At 35.3% G+C, this 23,002-nt stretch overlaps 1 protein-coding gene across 3 annotated transcripts in view; it reads left to right on the forward strand.

Moving 5' to 3' along the window:
• The window catches only part of LOC131553523 (adhesion G protein-coupled receptor L2-like), a 129,267-nt gene extending 107,783 nt beyond the window's left edge, over window positions 1–21,484 (forward strand). The window contains exons 16-22 of one of the 3 annotated variants that reach the window (XM_058798266.1): window positions 2,187–2,278; window positions 6,873–7,041; window positions 8,632–8,760; window positions 10,204–10,300; window positions 13,651–13,779; window positions 18,026–18,061; window positions 19,770–19,905. In XM_058798266.1, the coding sequence (XP_058654249.1) occupies window positions 2,187–2,278; window positions 6,873–7,041; window positions 8,632–8,760; window positions 10,204–10,300; window positions 13,651–13,779; window positions 18,026–18,060 (651 nt within the window). In that variant the 3' untranslated portion in view covers window position 18,061; window positions 19,770–19,905. Of the gene's footprint in view, window positions 1–2,186; window positions 2,279–6,872; window positions 7,042–8,631; window positions 8,761–10,203; window positions 10,301–13,650; window positions 13,780–18,025; window positions 18,062–19,769 lie in introns of all 3 variants that reach the window. The other 2 variants (XM_058798252.1, XM_058798261.1) reach the window with 2 other exon arrangements.
• The last annotated feature ends 1,518 nt before the right edge of the window (window positions 21,485–23,002 follow it).

The raw sequence follows: 23,002 nt of genomic DNA on the forward strand, positions 1-23,002 counted from the left end.
GAGATGTGGAAAACCATGTTTTCCCACTATATACAGAAAATGTAATCAAATTTCTTATCAAAGAAATAATTCATAATCAAAATAACCGTTAACAGTTCAGCGTGGTGCTAGAAATAGCAAGAGAACAATAGGTAATGCTTGTACTGATATATGCACATCTACAATATTTTCATCTGAATATAAGCTGCATTGGGTGAGGGGAAAAAAAACACACTGATAAATCGCATGGGTTGTATAGTTATATTGTATACAAAACAAGAATGAAGAATATGAGTATACAATAAACTAATTAGAGTGGCATTCATTACAAACATCATTTATTACAAACACCGAGGCGAACAGAATAACTGGTGTGTGGGGAATGCGCTAAATAAACTTCACATGCCTTACCTTGCCTAAGAAAAACAAACCATTAAAGTTGAATGTGAGGAGATAAAAACTGAAATCCACAAGAAAACATTTCTGTACAAACGCTCAGACCATTAATGTCTAATTCACCGACAAGTTATTTACTGAACTAGAAAAACATAATGATTTCTTCCATTTTAACAAGTAAAAATATATCTGGTCTACTGTGTTTTTCTTTTTGGCCATATTGGATGTGAAAATAAGGATTAGAAGTGAATGAAAAGAGAAAAATAAATTTGCAGCATGTTTATGTGCCATATTCTGCAGTAAGTAAATAGCTTAGGATAGGTCAGATAGAAGTAGCGAACAAGTCTACTTTTGTACTGCCAAATGCAACAAGTAAATGCAAAGTATACATAGATTTAGACCAATCAATATGCAATTGTTCAAAATTTGCTTGCTTTTTGTCTTCATCTCCCCCTTTTCTGTAATTCTTTCTGTTTTTGAGCGGGCGCTCCTTATTTGAAAGGCTCTGAAAAATTGAGTTGAATTCTTTGGTGTTTACATGTGGTTTGTGTTGATGATCGACGGAGCAAGGAATTCAGTGCCTTTCTTTTCAAAAGGCATATTCTTTTTCTCTCTCTAGCTGCATTCTGTACATATGTGTGTGTGCCTCCAAGAAATAAACCAGATGTGTGTTTTTCATTCTCTTGTATGCAAAGCTAAATGTGCTCACTTATTTGTAATTTAGGTTTTCTCATTTTGGATTGAAGTCAAACACAATATACTAAGCTAACAACATGTGCTTTACTAACCTATACACATAGTCAGTGCTTGAATGCTACACTTTCAATATGTGAGCCACATTTTGGAATAAAGTTTAAAACCACTTACTTTTAATGGCATTTTAGACTTGTGTTTTTGAGAATTTGATAGAAAGTAAACTAGAGCTTCTCAAATCAGGATATTGTTGTTATATACAGGGGGAAATTCGGAAAGAGCTAAATAACCTTTGTCACCACCAACTGAATTAAGACAAGCTTCTTTTAATAGAGGTGCTCTATTCTTGTTTCACATATTTAATATTGATGATAGTCATTTTTTGTTTCCTGAAGTATGTTTCTTTAAGAGGTCTTCTCTGGTCAGCCTGAATTACATTCCCATGTTCAGGGCGGTGAAGAAAAACACAAGCTCTTGCCAGCAAGCAGACATTTTCAGGGCCAAAGTTATGACTTACATTCGTCTGAGAAGGCGCCTACGCGCAGTTTGTCTCCGATAATCTTTATGATCAAAATTAGGAACAAATGGTAGCACTTTATTTTCTGGGTGATAGTTTATGTCTCGAAATATCAGCGTTCTTACAAGCTTCTGTACTGACTTGAATCACATCTTCATCCAAGATCTAGTTTAATTGTCATGTTAAGAATTATTAAAAATAGAAAATTGTCAAGACCTTTTCAAATGGTCCATGCATAATACCATAGTTTATAAGATGTCTTGGAAACTCCCAGCAGAGGTCATGCATTCTTGCATTTTGGCGGGTTTTTTTTAGTCGCTGTCTGCTTTTTGAATTATTGAAGGCTATGCTTTTTGTAGTTCAGATCAGCCAACATAAAAGGTGCTTTATTTTTATTTTTTAATTGCATTGACAGTCGTCTAATAGTCTGGTGATCACAGATCCCAAGAAAGATCGTTGTACGGTGCTTTTAGGAATGTGAATGTAAATATGAAATGATGTTTGACAAATCTGCCATCTGAATGATGAATTGCAAACGTGATTTCCAAGAGCTGTGGGAAAGCTGTGTGGTCTTCTCAATATGTTTTATCTTTTCCGACAGCTCAATCTCATCTTTCTGGTTGTGACTATGTACAAGATGGTAAAACACTCAACGTCTATGAAACCTGATTCCAGCCGACTGGAGAGCATACGGTAAGCTCGGTCTTCAATACTGCCGTGCAAGCTTAGCAGCTGTACAATTTTATGTTCTGACATTTTCTTTCATGTTTAGAACTCAGTTATTTTGTTGTCGCAACTTGTCATCTTGATTGCTTTATTCAAAGTGGCAAGATGCTAATAACAACAGCGTGGCCGTTGCATTGTCGCTGAATGAACCGGTTCACAAGGTAGAGGTTGCATCTGGAGCTGGACCTGTAAATACTCAAATACAGCTAATTGGGGTTTATGGGAATAATTACAGAAAACGTTAACTTTTCAAGCACCGTGTTATTAACTAATTCGTTTGCTTCCTGCAATGAGAGCACAGTCTGACCCTCTTATAAACATTGTCCTTGGGAACTAAATGCATATTTCCAGATGGGCCGTACAATGGTATGATAAGCAAGATGTTTTATTGGACCCAAAGTCGTAATTACTTTTAAACTTGCATCTGGGGGCCGTGAAATCTCCTCTTGTCTTGTCCATTTGAAGGGATCATCCGTTCAGGACATTTGAGCCACAGAAATAGTTGCTGGAATCTCTTATGGGAAAGAGTCCAGTGATACACTGCTGTGTGTATCTGGGTGGGCTAATCGTAGGAATGGCTTGAATTTATAAAAATATTTAGTTGTTTTTTTTCATCGGTCTGCTTTGTAAATTAATGTCCTGTTCTCAAACAAATGATTCTTTCGAGTTGCTTCTCTTTAATGATTCATTTGTGTTTGTGTATTGGGAGTAAAACAGAGCACATGAATGCAATAGCCAATCAAAGACAATTAATTGACTCACTGACGGAGAGGAAATAAGCTCAATAGCACTCAAATCAGCAGCGTTTTGCTCAGCATGACCTCACCGACTTAATGCAGTCATTATAATCAACAATGATGTCAATGAGATTAATAAATGCCTAAAACAGCTATAAACTAATTCAGAAACACACAAAGCTAATGCAATCTAACTTCTGTTAATTGACATTAAAGGGATAGTTCACCTAAAAATGAAAACTGCCATCATTTATTCACCCTCAAGTCGTTCCAAACCTGTATGAGTTTATTTATTTTGCTGAACACAAGTTTCTCGTACCCATTGACTTACATAGTATTATATTTAATGGTATGAAAGTCATAATTAAATGAAAACAGAGATATACAAATTTATTTATTTATCTTTAGAACCATTACGACCAGCTGAGATTGCTGAGGGTTTGGCTCTTATAAACAGATATTGTATGATATTGCTTGCAAAAGCAACCCAGGCTTATTGGAAGTGCTTGTGGCGACATTTCTGCTGCACGGATATTACGTACCTTATTGTGGCAGTTTCAAAGTAAAATATCCAGTGAGTGGCATTAAAACACGCATTCAAGACGTGACCTTGGCGCGTTTTTATTACGTTAGTACAGGCACATATTGCTGAATTTTTATTACGTTGCTTCTGGTACGTATTGTTCAGAATTCAAATGTCTGGTGAGTGTCACTAAAAGGTTAATGCTCTATCGTATTGGAAAATAACAAACCCTCTACGCCAGGGTTCCTCAATAGGTGGCCCACGGGAGAGAAGAATGGTTGGCCCGCGCTAATTTCAAATAATATGTCATGAAAATTCAAACGCAGCATCAGAAAGCGACATTAACTTACATCGTGTCTACACCGCATGCGAGCGGTGCGGCGCGACACAACAAAATACAATAGAACTTATTATAATCAGTGATGCTGCAGAAAATAAAAACCATTTCTAAAATAGAATTCCATGTCGCTTATTGTTACGTGTTGCTGTCGTAATTGTTTGAATGAAACATCTGAACATTTATCTTGTGACCATCTTGTGACTATTTTAACAAAAGCAACAATAATATAATAATTGTAATAAGAATTTTATATATATACAGTCATGGCCAAAGATAACAAAGAAGGCTATGAAAATGAATCTGCATTGTTAATCCTTTTGATCTTTTATTTAAAAAAATAAATAAATAAAAATCTAACCTTTCATTGGATAATAAGAATTTAAAATGGGGGGGAAATATCATTATGAAATAAATGTTTTCTCAAATACACGTTGGACACAATTATTGGCACCCCTAGAAATTTAAAATGGGGGGGGGGAAATATCATTATGAAATAAATGTTTTTCTCAAATACACGTTGGACACAATTATTGGCACCCCTAGAAATTCTTATGAGTGAAATATCTCTGAAGTATATTCCTATTCATATTCACAATTATGAGCACTCCAGGGTGATTATGAACATGAAATTATCCAGCCATGGCTTCCTGTTTCACAGAAATATAAATAGGAGGGAAAACAAAGCCCAAATTCCCTTAATCATCCATCACAATGAGAAAAACCAAAGAATATATTTCTGATGTGCAGCAAAAGATAATTGAGCTTCACAAATTAGTGAAGTGGCTTTAACAAAAGAGCTAGAGCAGTGAAAATTCCCATTTCCAACATCAGGGCAATAATTATTTATTATTTGAATTTCCAATCAACATAAAATGTTAGGAAACTGCCTGGAAGAGGACGTATGTCTATATCGTCCTAATGCACGGTGAGAAGGAGAGTTTGAGTGGCTAAAGACTCTCTAAGAACCACAGCTGGAGAATTGCAAAAAAATAGTCTCGTGGTCAGAAAACCTTTAAAAAAAAAAAAAAAAAAAAAAAAAAAAATTGTCAAACAGCACCTACATCACCACATGTGTCACGTAGTCGATGGAGCCGAGGAAACGTGGAGCTTCGGAACAAAGGACTTTATTACAACAATCTACTGACATTCACATGACTCTACAAGACCGAACACTGAGACAAAGAAACACAGGGCTTAAGAACACTGGGGAGATTAGATAATTAATAACACAGGGCTGGGGACTAATTAACTAATGAACATGACAAACAAGGACAGGAACAGGAACTCCAAATAAGGCCACGAGAGGAGGGGAAACACAAGACGCTGGGACACAGTCTGACAACATGTTGTTTGGGAGGGTTTCAAGAAAAATTGTCCTCGCTCATCCAAAATCAAACTCCAGCATATTCAGTTATCAGACACGACTGGAACTTCAAATGGGACTGGCTTCTATGGTCAGATGAAACTAAAAAATGAGCTTTTTAGCAGCAAACACTCAAGATGGGTTTGGTGAACACAGGGATAAAAAGTACTCCATGTGTACAATGAAATATACTGCTGTATTTTTGATGTTGTGGGCCTATATTTCTGCTGGAGGTCCTGGACATCTTGTTTAGACACATGGCATCATGGATTCTATCAAATACCAACAGATAAAAAATCAATAAGTGACTGACTCTGTTAGAAATCTTATAATGGGCCATGTTTGGATCTTCCAACCGTACAAAAATCCAAACACAAACCTCAAAAACAACACAAAAATGGGTCACTGAGCACAAAACCAAGCTTCTGCTGGCCATTCCAGTCCTTTGACCTGAACCCTGTAGAAAATGAGTGAACTGAAGAGAAGAAGCAGCAACATGGAGCTGTGAATCTAAAGGGTCTGGAGTGATTCTGGATGAAGGAATGGTCTCTGATCTCTTGTCAGGTGTTCTCTGACCTCATCAGGCATTATAGGAGAACATTTAGAGCTGTTAAACTGGCAAATGGAGGTTTCAAAAAGTACTGAATAAAAGGGTGCCGTTAATTGTGGCCAATTAGAGAAAAACATTTATTTCATAATGATATTTCCCCCCATTTTAAATTCTTATTATCCAATGAAAGGTTAGATTTTTGTGAATTTTTTAATAAAAGATCAAAAGGTTTAACAATGCAGAATAATTTTCACAGCCTTCTTTGATCATATTTACCAAGGGTGCCGATATTTTTGGCCATAACTGTATCTATATGTATATGTATGTAGGTCAGTGGCCCCTGGCTTGGTATTGTTGGCTGAATTTGGCCCTCGGCAAAAACTAATTGAGGAACCCTACTCTACGCCAAACTCTACCCTAAACCTACCTGAGAGTGTTAACATTACCATTTACATTACATTTAGTCATTTAGCAGACTCTTTTATCCAAAGCGACTTACAAACGAGGACAATAGAAGCAATCAAAACCAACAAAATAGAAATAATAAGAAAGTGCTATGACAAGTTAACGAAAGCAAAAGTGATATAAAAACGCATTTGCGCTATTTTAATTTCTCTTATACACAGGCTTCAGCTCACAAGTGCAGTATCGTATCGCCGAGGAAATCTGAATTAGAAAATCCATTCATATTAAGCTGCATAATATGTGACACTAACGTTCAACAGTATCAGTTTTCAAATCTCACAGCATGTTAAAATCGTTTTGCTCATAACTTAATATTCTGCAAGGAATTGTGTGAAAATGTGGCTTTCTTAATAGAAACTCTGGCCCTGTAAATCATACTTTGTGTGAAAAGGAATAAAAGTTGCCAAGAGTTTTACTGCCTCTAGTGTTCATTTCAACTGGATACTGCAGCGGTTCGTACGTTTAGGTACGTTTTTGAGTTTTGCCGAAATGTAGGTAGAGGCACGTATTTCCAGTGAGCCTGGGTAGATATATTAAAAAAAGGCTATAAATGTATTTATAACTGTAATTCTGTGGTTTTCAGGTCCTGGGTGTTTGGTGCTTTTGCATCGCTGTGTCTTGTTTGCCTGACGTGGTCGTTCGGCCTGTTTTTCTTGAACGACTCTTCAGTAATCATGGCGTACCTCTTCTCTATCTTCAACACCTTACAAGGGATGTTCATCTTCATCTTCCACTGTCTTCTGCAGAAGAAGGTAAACCCATGACATACTGTACTGAAGGAATCGGTTTGTCAGACACCACATTCTTTATCATTGATGGCTGCTGAATGTGTTAAGTGTTGGCTCATAATGCATTTTCTGGCTGCAAAGTTTATTTGTCGTATTTAATTAAATTCAAATCTTTTGAGCTTATGCCCGATGATTTTGTTTTTGTCAACAAGTCAGGAGACGATTTCAAGGTTGTCTTTTTCAAATACCCGTTTTAAGAGGTTATAAGCCTTAAATATATGTTACAAATTTGAATACATAGCTAAAAGATAAAAATCAACACGGAGCAGTGTTTGCAGTCTAATTTTATTTCAGGCCCATCTGTGAGTGAAAGGTCATCTGATGTACATAAAAATGCATTTCCTAAAGGATGTTTTCTTAAATAAAGTTCCTCACATTCTCTTGCTCCAATTTAAAGTGATTCACAGTGAGACCAGCCAGCTTTTGCTGATGATTATTTATCATGAATGTTATTTATATTATATGTTTAATCAGAAGTCAGAAAGAGCTTTATTGCCAAGTATGTTTGCACACAGAAGGTCATTTGTTTACAGAAACACAGAATGCATTACATGTGAGGAGTATACATAAAATTAATGTATACATAAAAAATAACTTTTACGGCCATTTAATACCATACACAGTACGAAATGAATAAAACAAAATGCAAATAAAAAAAAAACTCACTTTTACAGATATCATAATAAACAAGTTCAACTCTCTCATTTCAGAAAAAAACATTTTTAAAATGTTTTAAAAATACAATTTTATGTCTTAAAATAAAGTTTGACATTTGTTGTTTGTTTGAATTTTATAATCGAAGGCCAGCAGCAAAGATGCTAGTAAATAAAGTGAGATTAAATCCATAAAGTGTATTTGTATTACGTAACATATTTCATTATTGCAGGTATGCATGACGTTCTGTGTTTGTACTTCCTTCTGGGTTTTTATTCATTTCAAGGAATATTAAATCTTGTTTTTGTGCTAGTGAGATAAGCGAATAACATCTGTTGCAGAATCAGCATCTGTCTGTATTTAAACAGCACATGTGGTGCATTTTACCACGAGTCTAATCCAAATGAATCATTTAAGCAACTCTCACATTTTTTTTTTTTAATCCGTATTCATCTTAAGTGTAAATACAGTATGTCCACAAATGAATAAGATGAATTATACATCTCACACAGGGCAAAAGTATGAATATTTGAAGAATATTTTATGCAAACACCTTGCTAATAAAGGGTTATGCCTGTAATTCAAAGGGTTTGTAATCTGCAAACGTTTTACTGGAGTAATTTTGAGGTTTTTGCTCAGATGTGGAGGACAAGTCTTCAATGGTATTTTCAGTGTGTTATTGCCACAAAAGGCAATATGTGACTAAAATATTATATCTAATTGGCCGTCACATTTCATTACCGTCTAGCAATGTCATTGGCTGAAAGAAAGCTGGATTAGAAAACATACAAATTGGTTTTATGATATGTCATATACTGTATGTCTCCGACCCTTTCCTTTGCTGTGAATAGTGTATTGTCTGCGGCTGTTAACGGAGCTGCTGTTGGATTGTGTCTTCAGGTGCGTAAAGAGTACAGCAAGTGTTTGCGGCAGTCTCAGTGCTGCACTGCTCTTCCCTCTGAAGGACCTCACAGCGTCAACAAATCCTCCGCCTCCAGGTCCACCGCTCGATATTCATCTGCTACACAGGTACATCTGAATGAACGTATGAAATGGGCATGTTTTTTTCTTCTTTATTGATATCTCTCTCTTGTCTGCAGTAGTGATTGTAAAGGTTTGCTCTTTGCTGTCTGGTTGTGATTGATTCCCTTAAACGGACAAGTTAAAGAATCAATCATCCGGCTGTTTAGAAAGCTCTGAGGAGCTTCCTGTTCATTTTGAGCCAGAAATGAACAATTCAGCAAGTCGTTAGCTGAAGACTCGTCCCGAACAGATCATTAAATCAGTGACTTGTTGACATGAGCTGACAGCTACATTTGTATCGGTCCAATTCACATTTGAGCCAGTTCAACAGATTCAGTGAAAAGAATTAGCTCGCTCATGAATCAGAAATCGATTAGGTTCTTGAATGGATATCTGTTTACTCACAGCAAAATAATGAATAACCATTTTTATCAAATGTAGTGCAGAGAAAAGTATGATATTACACAGCACAAACTCACCTTATATACACACACACACACACACACACACACACATATATATATATATATATATATATATATATATGTGTGTGTATATGTAAAAGCACGTTTAATAATCAAATTTCAGCATGAAAAATTAAGCACAGACATATAAAATTGTAAATTGACATGTAAAATTGATTTGTTGTTGTTGTTTTTTTTTTAACAAACACGCTGGTAAATAAAGTGAGATTAAATCCATAAAATGTCTTTATGTTAAATCCATAAAATAATTTTTAATATTTTCAAAAAGAATGAAATAATATAAGTATATTATTTAATTCTTAATATGTTTCAATACATAAACAGATGTTCATCCACTTAGAAAAGTATCTCAAAATGATGATTTATACAACTTTTTAAGCTCAAATAATAACTAACCAGTTTATATACTGTAATAAGTGTTTTGCAAAAATAAAGCTTCATAATAAATCCTTCCACAATGTCTTAGACCATAGATAAGTTCATTACTGTAACATAATTTTTTTTTTCTTGTTTTCAAATTCACTTCAATTCATTTTTATTTGTATGGCTCTTTTTACAATACACATATTATTTAAAGCAACCTTACAGAAAATTAAAGGGTTCAACACAATTTTCTGTTGTAGTCAACATTATACCACAAACAAATACCACAAATAACTGTTGATAGAGCTTAGCCTGTACTGAAACTTTCCTTTAATACTAATAGTATAATAATTTGGTAAGTATTGAAGGATACGCAGAATGCTGTTTGCGCTTTCCATGGATTTTTATTGTAATTATCGTGAGGGATTTGTGAAGCTGCAGCAGATATAATCTTCGGAATGTGTTGTTTAGACATCTTTTGCAGTTTTTATTCCACATGTGGTGTTAATAGTCCCTCTAATAGTACACTGCAAATCTGTTTGCTGGTGCTGCATGAATATTAGCCGCATTAATCAGTGAAAGTGTCTCTGTGTCGCTGCAGAGCCGCATCAGGAGGATGTGGAACGACACTGTGAGGAAACAGTCAGAGTCGTCCTTCATCTCCGGAGATATCAACAGCACTTCCACTCTAAACCAAGGTAACAGATGAAACGCTGGGCTCTCACACACGCTACTGCGGCTTTATAGATGCTATAGGCTTGTTCCAGATATGTTTATGTGAAAGTTATAATTATTTGATATCCTTCTGTCTTCATTTTAATGAGCGTAAATAGTAACAAATTCCGTTTGCCTTTGGATGCATTCATTATTTATTTTTAGTTTTATTTGGTTGGTGAATACAGCCTGTGGTCACAAAGTGCATTGAACAAACTCAGGATCTGTTTCATTTTGACGAATTCAAACAAATTTAACCCAGTTTAAGTGAAGCCACTACACTCAATATAAACTTACTGTATCAGGGGATTAAATCTTGTGAGTTTTGTGGTTATAGGTTAGTTTAGTTGGTTTAGTTTACGAGCGCATGTGCAGGGAAGCTTAACATTAATTTAATCCTGAGCTGAGGATGGAAAAATTATATGTTCTATAATGGAGATATCACCACTGCTGAAGGGAGAAAATAAGCTGAATCTAATATAAAAATAGCTCATGATAGGAATGCAAATAAAATTGTTTTCTATAGATCCACCACAGCGAGAATGCATTGTCTTATAAAAATAAATGTAAATGTAAAATGTAAATGCCTTTATTTTAAAGCACAAAACATTCAAAGTGAACAATGCTTGCAATTGCCATTGATTATTTAAAAAGTGAACGCTTGTATGCATTAAGACGTATTTTGCTCTTTCTTTCTAGCAACACGACGAGTAATGAAGGTATATTTGTTGTAGGGGTGTTCATTTCGGTTATTTTTCCTAACTGACAGCCAACGTTCGTTAACCGATTATTAACCGTTAACCGACAAGATTATTTTAAATTAGAATTGAATTAAATTAGAAAGGCTAAGCGTCTGTGACCTGTTAAAAAAAATAGGCTAATATAACATTTGTTTTCCGGGGATTAATTTTACATGCGCAAAAAGCAGCAAACAACAGAACATGAGGATTCACGTGGTCATCATATCACATCACATTCTGTATATAGACTATATTTATAAAACAAATAAATAGGCCTATACCATACTTAAATAATGAATTAAGCAAACGAAAGAAAAAAACTGCAACAAGTAGCCTAGTATGCAGAGTTTCGGTTCAGTTTTGCGCTGTGCAACAGACGGCAGACAGCAGCATTCTATTTTTCTTTAGGCCTATTTTACAAAAGCACAGAGATTTTTTTGTGTGTTGTGAATGTACACAAATAAAAGCAAACCTTTTACAATTCCGATTATCTTTATGACTGAGAGGAGTAGTTGCTTCCACTGTTAGAAGGAAAAAAATCAAGTGATTGCGCCGGCGCCACATGCGCACGCACAGTTAAGATTTGCTCCCTTGACAATAATGCAGCCTGTTCATTATCATGATAAAATACAGTCAGTCAAACATATGGAAAAAAACACACTGCTCAGTTTAAATATGTAGTAAAATCTGTGCCGTTAAGTGTTCTCACCGTACCGACCTGATGTTATGCAAAACATTTTGTTTTATGTGGATATTGGAACGCGAGTGAAGTAGCTACATAATAAATAATATTTTGGCATTCAAATACATCGCGAATACGGAAACGTTGGATTTTGTCGAATGGTTTCAGTTTCGTTTTAGCCTAAATTAATTTGTTTTGGCTTGTGGTTTATAGGCTATAGCTTCTTATGCGTTTAATTCTTGTTCTTTTTCTAAATACTGTTGAATTGAAAGGATTTGTTGTGGAGTGAGGGGAACTAAAATAGCCTATAGCTATGTTTACAGTGTTTATTATAAAGTTTGTAAATATTTCGCGTCAGCATTAGGCCTATTTCTAAATGAAATAATAAAATGCGACATACGCGACTTAGTCTATGTTTTTCTTTCTTTTTTTCTCTAAAAACGCAATTTTTATACGCGTAGCATTTTAACCATGCAGCAAACCTTTTAAAACATTTTGATAAATTAGGCCTACTGAAAAAAATAATAATAAATTACTTTTTAAACCGTTTAACTGATTGTAATAATCGGTCAAAATTCTATACGGTCGGTTAACGGTTAACCGGTTAAAATGAACATCCCTTAATTGGTGTACCAATGTTTCTTTCTTAAACTTAGTGATATACAGTTTGTCCATGACATCTCGTCCTATCTATAATATATATAGCACTGCAAAAATTTTTTTAAGGTTTTCTCTATCACACACTACATACAGGTTTAAACTCTTATATAGAAGCACAACTCCTTAATAGAACATGTGGCTCCAAATGCATAGCCAGATATTTTATTATTTCTTCTCTTTCATTTTCTTTTTTCTGTTGAAAGGCTGAGCTGAGCTGTTTGGTCTGTTCTGTTGGATCTGTGTGCAAATAGTCTCTTTTCATTAGGACTCTACATGAAATCCTTCTTTTTTCTTCTTTTTATTTAAAATTTGCAAAAATAAATAAATAAATAATAAGAGAATGCAATTTATATACAGTGCAGGGAGAGTAAAAAAACCCATGAGGGCTTATTTAAAGCCTCCATCTAAACAGTATAAAGTTTTCACAAAATTATAAAGAAAACTAAATGAACAGAGAAATTTATATAACTACATTCAAAAAGTAAATAAGCAATTATGTGTAAATGTATCAGCGTACATTCATGCATAATTAAAAATGCATGTATGCATGCATACATCTGTGAAAAGTGCATAGGCATGTATATACAAACAAATATAAATGCAAAGAAAATATTGATTTTACACCTAAACAAACACTATAAAACTGGTCTTTGTCTTAGGTTAGAGATGCTTTTTAAAAAAGATTCATTATTTAGGCTTTGCACGAGTGTTGCTGATGAGAGTTTGGTGGTCAGATCGAGCCGTTAGACGTGACCGAGCGAGAGAGAGAGTGAGTTTGAGTCATACTGACGTAATGTGCTCTAGTTTGGTTTACCCGGTGTTCTTTGGTACACTTAAAATTGAGAACTAAATGTAATAGTTTTCATGTAAAAGTGTTTTACATGAAAAGATTTAGCTGTGATCTGGCATCAGGACAGATGCATGCTGTAAACAGAGTCATATTTGTAAATATTAGTGTCTGAAAGTCGAACGTCTTATCGGTTCTCGTGAGATAAGATATATTTTTGTGTCCAAGTAAAACATTTGCTTGGTGGGCCATTCTGTTCACATATCTGAAATATGTGATCAGTCAACATTTTGTTCTTCTATCCACTCAGAGCAGCTTTTCACACGCATAGCAATGTCATCCGAGTGGCTGTTTCAGTTCACTTTAGCAATCGCATCGCACCAAACGTAATTCTGTCTTCTTCTGTTCTGTTTTTCTAAACCTCTCTTGTTCACGCTCATTCTCCTCTCTTTATTTGTTCAACAGGAATGACGGGCAACTATCTGCTAACTAACCCTCTCCTCAGGCCTCACGACACTAACACCCGCTATAACAACCTTCTCGCCGAAACCATCGTCTGCAACACCCCTTCTCCTCCAGCTTTCCACTCTCCAGGTGCTTTAAGGAGCAGGTCTCTTTCTGTCGTTTGGGAATGTGGGTTGGAAAAATCCAGGCTTTTTCACACGATTAACACAGGACAGAATCTGTAATGCCTTTCTCCCTTTCAGCTGCATGAATCTCTTGCTTTTTTATACCATTACCTCGAAATTATTCATTAACCCTTTTAATTCAGACTTTTTGAGAATGATGGATTAGAAGAACTTTCCCAGATGTAATTTGTTGAGATAACACAAATTTCCAAGTTGTCACTTTATACAACTTTTATTAATAATATAACTAAGTTGACTAAACCTTATATTTTAAGGTAGCACAAACACTTTTTATAAGTTCAAACAAAAGTTAGTTTTTTTCATTCATTCATTCATTCAAGCATTTTTTTTGTTTGTTTTTTTTTGTTTCTGATGTATATTGTTCATGGGGCAGCCTGTAATTATAGTATTATATCAGTGTTATATATATATCAGTCCCTCCAGTTTTTCGCGATTCCGCGATCGCTGAATACAATGCAAAATAAACAAAATGTCACATTTTTTTGTGATCCTGCATAATTCGTCATTTAACCGCAAAATAATCGCAAAAAAATAAATGAAAGACCTCACATAACACAAAATTATTATTTTAAATCAGAGGGTTTTAAAAATGTTTAACCAATGATAAGCATTAAAAAGAGCTTGTCAGTAAAACTTCGTAATGCATCTCTCAGCGAAACCTCGTAACTTCACCCGCCTCCATTCAGATTTACGCGCACAGCCTGGAGGAGACAGATCTCTGCTTTTTCGCAATGAAAGGGTAAATAAATAATTGATGTTTGAATAGTACAGCGTTTTCTTTACTCAAACACTATGTCTGTAAAGGCTAATGTTTTTGTGTGCTTGAAGAGCGGAGAAGAAGGTTATTTGCCGTCTAGACAATATAGCCTACTACGTTTTAAATATCAGGTGCATAAGCGCTTAATTTGAGATTTTGACCAAGTTTATTAAATAACAAGAAAAACTAAGCGCCCATATAGCTACAATAAACGTTATATAACCTGTAAAAGTTGATGAAAGCATATATTGCGATGCACTTGCTGCCTCAGATAACAGCCGTTCTAATGACACTCCATCTCCGTCATTCTCTGGTCAAAAACTTTAACTCCATTTGAACTTGAATTTCATATAATGTTAAGTGCATTAAGTGCACACTGATCAGTAAAGTCTGATACAATACCAACGCTGACGACGCAGTGTTGTTTAATTATTAAATTTTTTCCCTTTCTATTTTTTATATATCAATATATAATATATATATAAATATCAATATATCAGAATTTATTAAGAGACCAAAATACCAAATGTATGAATTGGATTTACAAGAAGTATGTACAGCTACAATACTTCTTTGTTAATGTTTACATAGGTAAGGTGGAAAAAGGGTCCTAAGGTTGTTTTAAAAGTTAAAATGTTTCAGAATTGACTAAGAGACCAAAATAAACCATTTTGTTTGTTATTTGTGAATATTGTGCATCTAACATAATACATAATCTGCACGTTTAATAAACTCCAGCTGGTTCAAAATCGCATGCGATTAATCGTGGAGCCCTATTGGGGACACTTAATTTCCAGCGATAGCGTCTACATGATTGCACAAATACTATTAGAACTATACTGAGCTGGATGATGACATCACTGAATTCAGTAATGAAATACCTTTAACTGAAAATTGAGTGTTTGCTATTGTCCTTCTGCACTACCGACACACTATTTTCCTATTTGATACTGTAAAGCTGCTTTGACACAATCTGTATTGTTAAAAGCACTATATAAATAAAGGTGACTTCACTTGAGTTCATTTGGTAAATGTGATATCATAATTTAAAAGAAAAATAAAATCGCAAATTTGTCACAAATTTATGGAAATTACCACCACAAAATCAGTCATTTTGATCGCAAAAATCACACAAAAAAATCGTGAAATCCTGGAGGGACTGATATATAATATATATTATATCAGTTATTTTATTATCAGTGCTATCTATTCCTCTCATTTATTTATTTATTTGCGGACATAAAATGCATAACCCTAACCCTAATCTCAATGTAATATATACATATTTTATTGAACCACCCAAAATTGAAGGGGAACAGCCAGTGATCACCATGCATTATCATTATATGGAAAAGAGCATGCACTGAAAAAGAATGGTGTAGAAACTATTTTCACTCAGAAATTGAAAAAGAAAAAAAAAACACATTAAATGTGAAATTTCGAAGTACAAAAACTGAGATGGTATGCTCTTGTAAAATGTACTCCAATAATCTTTGTTTTATGTACAAACAAGCCATCTTATCAAATCACACATTATAAAACTTTCCATTTTAATAATTTAATAATTATTAAATATTTAAAAATAATTAATAATTTTTATATGGCCTTTTATTCATTAATTTGAGTAGACTCAGTCAGCATTTGCCATTTTAAACTGTATTATATAAAACAAAATCAACATTTTAAGTAACTTCAAGCATAAAACAAGTGCATGGTGATATAGTTTCTATAGAATAAGGAGACCCGAATTTAATAAATTATACAAATATCGTAGATATGTATTTATTTATGTACTTTGAAATATGGTAGAGTATGTAAATTCACATAATTCAATGAAATAAATTGAGTAATCAGTCAGTCTCTCAAATAGTATAGAAATGCATAAACTAGAAACGCTGACAGTTTCAGTGCCGTTTACAGGCATATGGACAATAATAGAATGTAAATATTTGATTTATTATGGCAGTGTAATGTCTTCCTAGTCGTGTCTCAGGGCTGACTGCAGCATGAACGCTCTGCATGATGCTTGAAGCGGAAGTGAACGAAAGAAATGCTTCTAATTGCATCTGAACAGCTCGCTCAGACTGAGACCTTCGCTCTAGACAAACAGCAGCAGGAAAAGCATTTGTGCATTTGCGACGCTGAGCAATCAAAGATCCGGCCTGGCTTTTCTCCCAGAATCCCTGCTTTCCAGCTTGACCAACAGTATTCGGTCTGCTTCTCCAGACAGTACCAACAAATGCAAATCATCTGGACTGAGATGATGTTTTATGGTTGTTTGCTTTATTTTAGTCCTTCATTTCTCCCCTCGGTCCCTCTCTCCTCCCTTTCAACTCTTTGATGCCTGTTTCACAGCAGAACACAGACGTGTATTTCACATTATGTTTATTTCAAACTACAGAACTGTAAATCCATCCTATGCTCCACATGAAACAGCAGTTCATATGATTTTCCACACTTTCAGTTCTATCACCAATTTATTCTTATTAGTCGAGAAATACTGCTGTTTCATACTGCTTTGTAATTATGACTTGAGGCGTTTATGCATTCATATACTGCAGGCCTAAGCAGAAAATTAGGTAACACTTTATTTTGATAGTCCATTTTAGACATTTTACTAACTGACTACACTTTGCAAGTTCATGTCAACTTATTCTACTGACCCTTACCCTTACAGTCTACTAATACACTAATGAGAGTTAGTTGACATGTAGTTGCAAATTAAAAAGAGTTAGTTGACATGTAGCTGCACTAAGTTAGTGTACTTGTAGTTAGTGGAATGTCTAAAGTGGATTGTCAAAATAAAGTGTGACCAATATTTCTTTCTTTCTTTTAAAGATTGAGTGCTAAACCTGTTACTCCTGCCATATCCTGCATTCAGCCTTCTGATAGATTCGCTCACAAAAAAATTGACTTAAAAATCTTTATTGCTTTACACATTGACATTTGAATATAATTTGAATTGGAGTTGGGAAGATGCAAAAAGTAGGGATGTGCAAGAAAGAAAAAAAAAGAAAAGAGAATATATATATATATATATATATATTCATTTCTATTTCTATTAAATATTTCTATTCTTTCTAATAAATCTAAATAACCTAAAGATTTAAATCAGGGAATCGCAGGCTGTCGTGATGATAAACTTTCATAATAATACATTTTCCCTAACCCTAATTTATGGGGAAAATTACTTTCAACCTTTCAAGTGTGGAACATTAATTAAAAAAGTCTTGACTCTTGCATATTTCTTTATTAATGTTATTTATTTGTTCAAATTGTGAGTGAAATGAAATGGGTGGTGGATCTTGATGGACTGAATTCAGACCTTTGAAGTTTGTAAGCTTTCTGCTTGGTGATTTCTCACTTTTCTGTCTTCGCTGCAATTTTTAAAAAAAGCCGTTGTTTCACTCTTTTTCTTTTGGCACATGGGCAGTTCTCAGGTCAGCTAGCCTGAGCAGACACACATGATGTGAGTGTTTGCACTCTTCGCCTTCGCTCTGTGATCTGTGGACTGGCATCTGTGTGCTCCATAAACACGCTTTCATCTCTGTTGTGTTCGATGCAGACATTTACAGCATGTTTTGTGTCTATGCTCATGCTTTTTCTGTGGAAAAAAAGAATGCTGTTTGTTTTGTGTTTTTGCAAGAGGTTCTTTGGCTGCCTTGCTATTAGTGTTAAAAACATTAGTTTATGAAACATTGAACATTTTGTTTGAACAGTATCTGTTTAGCAACATGCATCTCTATGCTTTTAATTTAATATTTTAGGTTTTAATTAGGGCTGTCAAGCAATTACAATTTTCATCGAATTCGCTACATGACTTGCCGATTGATTAATCGAATTAATCACAAGTTATTCGCAGATTGATTTGGGCTGAGTAATTACCCTCCAAAAATCATTTAAAGTCATTGTTGTGTTAGATGAGAAAAGCTTTGAATAAACATAACAAAAAATAGCTTTAGAAATAAATATTTTGTTTGCGCGTTGCATAAATAATGATAATAATTCGGTATTTAAAAAAAAAAATGGATTATAATACTGAATTATTGAAATAATTGAAAAATTAAATGATACAATAAATATGATTTTTTTTAACTTAACCACCAGTAGGTGGTAGCACGTTACTGTCTTAAAGGGTTAGTTCACCCCGAAATGAAAATTCTGTCATTAATTATTCACCCTCATGTCGTTCCAAACCCGTAAGACATTTGTTCATCTTCAGAACACAAATTAAGATGTTTTTGATGAAATTGGAGAGCTATCAGACCCTCCATAGACAGCAATGCAACTGAAATGTTCCCAGACCCAGAAACGTAGTAAATGTGATTCACTCAATCATTCAACTGATTTGAGAATGATGAATGAGTCATTGAATCATTGGCTCACTCGCTTCGTTCAGGATTCATTCAGTAACGAAACACTGCTGTCTACAGCTCTTTGTTTGGAAGTATGGAATTGAGCAAAACAGACAATATTGAGTCTAAAATGAAACACTTTAACTTGTTTATTGAACTACTGTATATAAACAGTATAACATTCACAATCATGCAGATCGGGACAGCACTCTTGCTCGTGTTATATTGCTAAACTATATCATATAATATAAGACGACAAACCCATACAGGGGCATTTTTTTGCTCATATTATGAACTGAAAGATGACAGTACAGATCTGAGCTGTATTAATAATTTGAACACATTATTTTCCATAGTTAATCGCACCAAATTAACACATTAAATCGACAGCCCTAGTTTAATTAGTGCTGTCAAGCGATTAATTTCATCCAAAATAAAAGTTTTTGTTTACATAATATATGCGTGCGTACTGTGTATATTTATTATGTCTATATAAATACACACACATTCATGTATATATTTAAGAAAAATAGGTTAAAATTGTCAATTATATACTGTGTGTGTGTATTTGTTTATACATAATAAATATACTCAGTACACACACACACATATATTATGTAAAAAAAAAAAACTTTTATTATGGATGCGATTAATCGTTTGACAGCACTTGTTTTGATACATTGTTTTTAGTTGGCATTTGGCATGTAATGAGTGTGATGAGAAATCCCGTGTCCTTTATAGTAACAAATACCTAGTATTGTCTGTCATACCACTTAATAATTCTAACAATTTTGCGATACTGAATTTTTGTTTTTATTTCAGGCCAGCACTCGCTAACCCACAGCCGTGACGTCAGCACCATGGACACGCTCCCTCTCAACGACAACTTCAACAACAGTTACTCACAGCGAGAGGACGACTACGAAGACCCCGCGTTGTGCTGCCCGCCCGCTGACGCTTTGAGTCTGGATGACGCTGCCTTTGAGAAGATGATCATCTCCGAGCTGGTTCACAACAACCTGAGGCCTCGCCGGCCGCCGCAAGATCAGTCCAGCTCAAAATGCCAACCGGCATCCGACAGCAGCCACCGGGGTCCGCAGGAGACCTTCGACGGGGGTGTCGGGAATAGAAACCTGAGTGAAGATGATGCCACAGTTGCCGACACCTCCGCTTTGCCACCGTCCTCCAGCCACCCGGCGCTGGAGCTGCTCCTCCTCCACCCCAACGACCGGGAGGCCCTCGAGGTCCCGCTTTTGCCCCAACGAACTCACTCGCTCCTTTACAGCGCTCAAAAGGCCGCCAGGTCGCAGAAGGACAGCAGAAAGGCAGAAGAAGATGAGGAAAGCGCGAAAGAGTTAGATGACGCGCCCTCGCCGAATAACAGGGACTCGTTGTACACAAGCATGCCCAATCTCAGAGACTCTGAGTCCTCCGAATCCCCCGACATTGTCGGCGACGGTTCTCCTTGCTCATCCGCCCAAAGTGAAACTGAGGAACAGTGCTACAAGAGCTTGCCCGACCTGGGAGATGGGACTCAACCGCTTTCCTACTATCAGATCAGCCGCCGAGGCACTAGCGAGGGCTGCATTGGCCCCGGCGTCCCCGAGGGCGACCCCGCTAGCGACGGACAGATGCAGTTAATCACCAGCCTCTGAGCCAAGAATGTTCGCTTTCCTTCGTTTTCTTCTTTTGCATCTTCCATCCACAGACGACAACAAGTCAACGGCACAATGAATTGTTTTTTTTAGTAAAAACTCTGACGGTCTGGTCAAGCTCTTCTGTCGTACTGATCAAACTGCTCGAAGTGAGCAGAAAGTGTCAAGACTGGCATCATCTACGTCTGCCAAAAGCTTTGTACAGTATATAAAAAAAAAAAATAAACATGCCAATGTCTGATTTTTGTAGGACTTTTGAAAACTCTCCCAACCAGTTCGCAGGTGAATCTTCCCTTCTTGGAAAGACTGTGATCCAGAAAATGAAAAGAATGAATTAAAATCCCAGACTCAGGCCTTATATTTTCTCTATTGCACAAATAACTGTTGTACGAATGACAACTAAAGAAAATATATTTTGCAGTACCAGGTGTAAAGAAAGCCAGTTCAACCCGTAATCACCACATCTCCACTTGTGAATGATGTGTTCAGTTATGGATTTTATCATGGAAGTTGTATTTTGCCAACGTAAATGTACAAAAAGGAGCTTCCTTATTTTTTTAGCTTAACGGAAGTTGTGTCTTGCACAAATTTGGAGTGAATTGGACTAGTATGTAATTTGTTTTACTTTTAAAAGAAAATGCTTTGACTTTGTCAGGGATCAATAACATTCATACGTGTCAACACGATGTCTTAAGAACATATCTCAGTATTTGGCACTAAATAATTTATTATATGAAGTATGAAATAAAAAGGGTTGGAACGAAAGTGGGTGTGATGTAACACTGTTGATATTCACTTCAGTCTTTTTTAAGACCCCATTGTCGTTGCAGATGTACATTCAACTCTTGTTTGATATTGAATAAATGTGATGATTTTTTCTTGTTTACAGATATATCATTCTCATTCAGTGAAGCATCAAACTGGCCAAACAATTTTATTAGATGTCAAAATCAAAAATAACCTAAGATCTCTTCATAACTTGCCTGATGAATTATTTGCAATATAAATAAATTGTTGCTAGTTATTTGTATAATTTTTTATGTTTTGCTAAAATAAATAAACAGTATGTACTTACTATATGGTTAGAATTAGGATTAGGGTTTGGTTTAGGGTAATTGCATGTAATTATGCATAATTTGCTGTTATTACTATCTTAAGAACATGTAACATGTTTAAAGGCAGGGTCGGTGATTTGGTTCAAAAACATTTTTTGTTATGCTGGTTGAAAGTCTCTTCACATCCCGATAGCACTCACACAGTTCAGTGGTTTAAATGTATTTACATGCATTTATATCTATCATCTGTGGAAGGCGTAGGACCATAAAATGTTCGTCCAAACATATTCCTCGATCCGAGGACTACAATAGGCTGTTCTACCTGCCTGTCAGCGTATGTACTTGCATCCCTCGGCACCCTGTTCACACAGACATGATACGTCAGCAGCGCATTCCATTATACTATTGCAGAGCGAGCGAGAATGGATTATTATTATTATAATATTATGCGCTTTTCACTGTAGTGTTTTCTCACCAGTGAATGAGACAGGAGGTAATCTGACAGCGTCTCTAATCATGTCGCTGGTTAGCCTCTGGTTCATGTGTTTTGGAGGAGGCGTGGCTTTGGAGAGTGATTTGCAGGGAGGGTGGGATCTTATGCTTATTGCTAGCCTCTCTGAAATCACCTACCACCTACCAAGGACACTGTAAAATAAAGTGCTACCCCCAAATGATATGTATTTCAGAGCGAAACAGGATATTCATTAAGGAAAAAAGTCTGTGAAAACTGAAACCCTCATGCAAAATTCTCAATTGTGTGGATTCCTATTGAAATGACTGTATTGCACCTGCAAAAAATTGCAGAATTATGATAAATGTGACCTTAAACCTGATTCAGGAGATGATACATCTGATTTTTTTTTTATTGTATTTATCCAGAACATTTAGCATATTATAAGGTAATTCTGTAACCTTGTATGTATTCTTATCTACTTTATTTGTTCAGTTTTTACTATTTTTTTTTTAATTGTTTACATTAAGGGGCAGTGCTTAAAACATAAACCAAGCCCTATATGTTTTACACCATATTATAATTAGTGTCAACAACAGAATTATGTAAATAACCAGGGAAAAAATATATCGTGGTCACAAATTGAGAATTAATTTAGTAAAATTGTGGCCACAGATTAAACAAAATGGGGAACAAAGACCTTGTTTCTTCCTGCTTGTTGTGCATAGGTTAACAAATGATTTTTATCGTTAAGCCATTTTTTATCGTAAGGCCATAAAAATACTTAATGCAAATATGTGAAATCTTGGCAAACACATTGCAAGTGCAGCTGAACTTGCACTTGAATCACCGAGATGTAAAATAGGAATGAAATATTGAGACATTGTGTCAGTA

This window comes from Onychostoma macrolepis, chromosome 02 (genome assembly GCF_012432095.1).
Source record: "Onychostoma macrolepis isolate SWU-2019 chromosome 02, ASM1243209v1, whole genome shotgun sequence".
Lineage (NCBI taxonomy): Eukaryota > Metazoa > Chordata > Actinopteri > Cypriniformes > Cyprinidae > Onychostoma > Onychostoma macrolepis.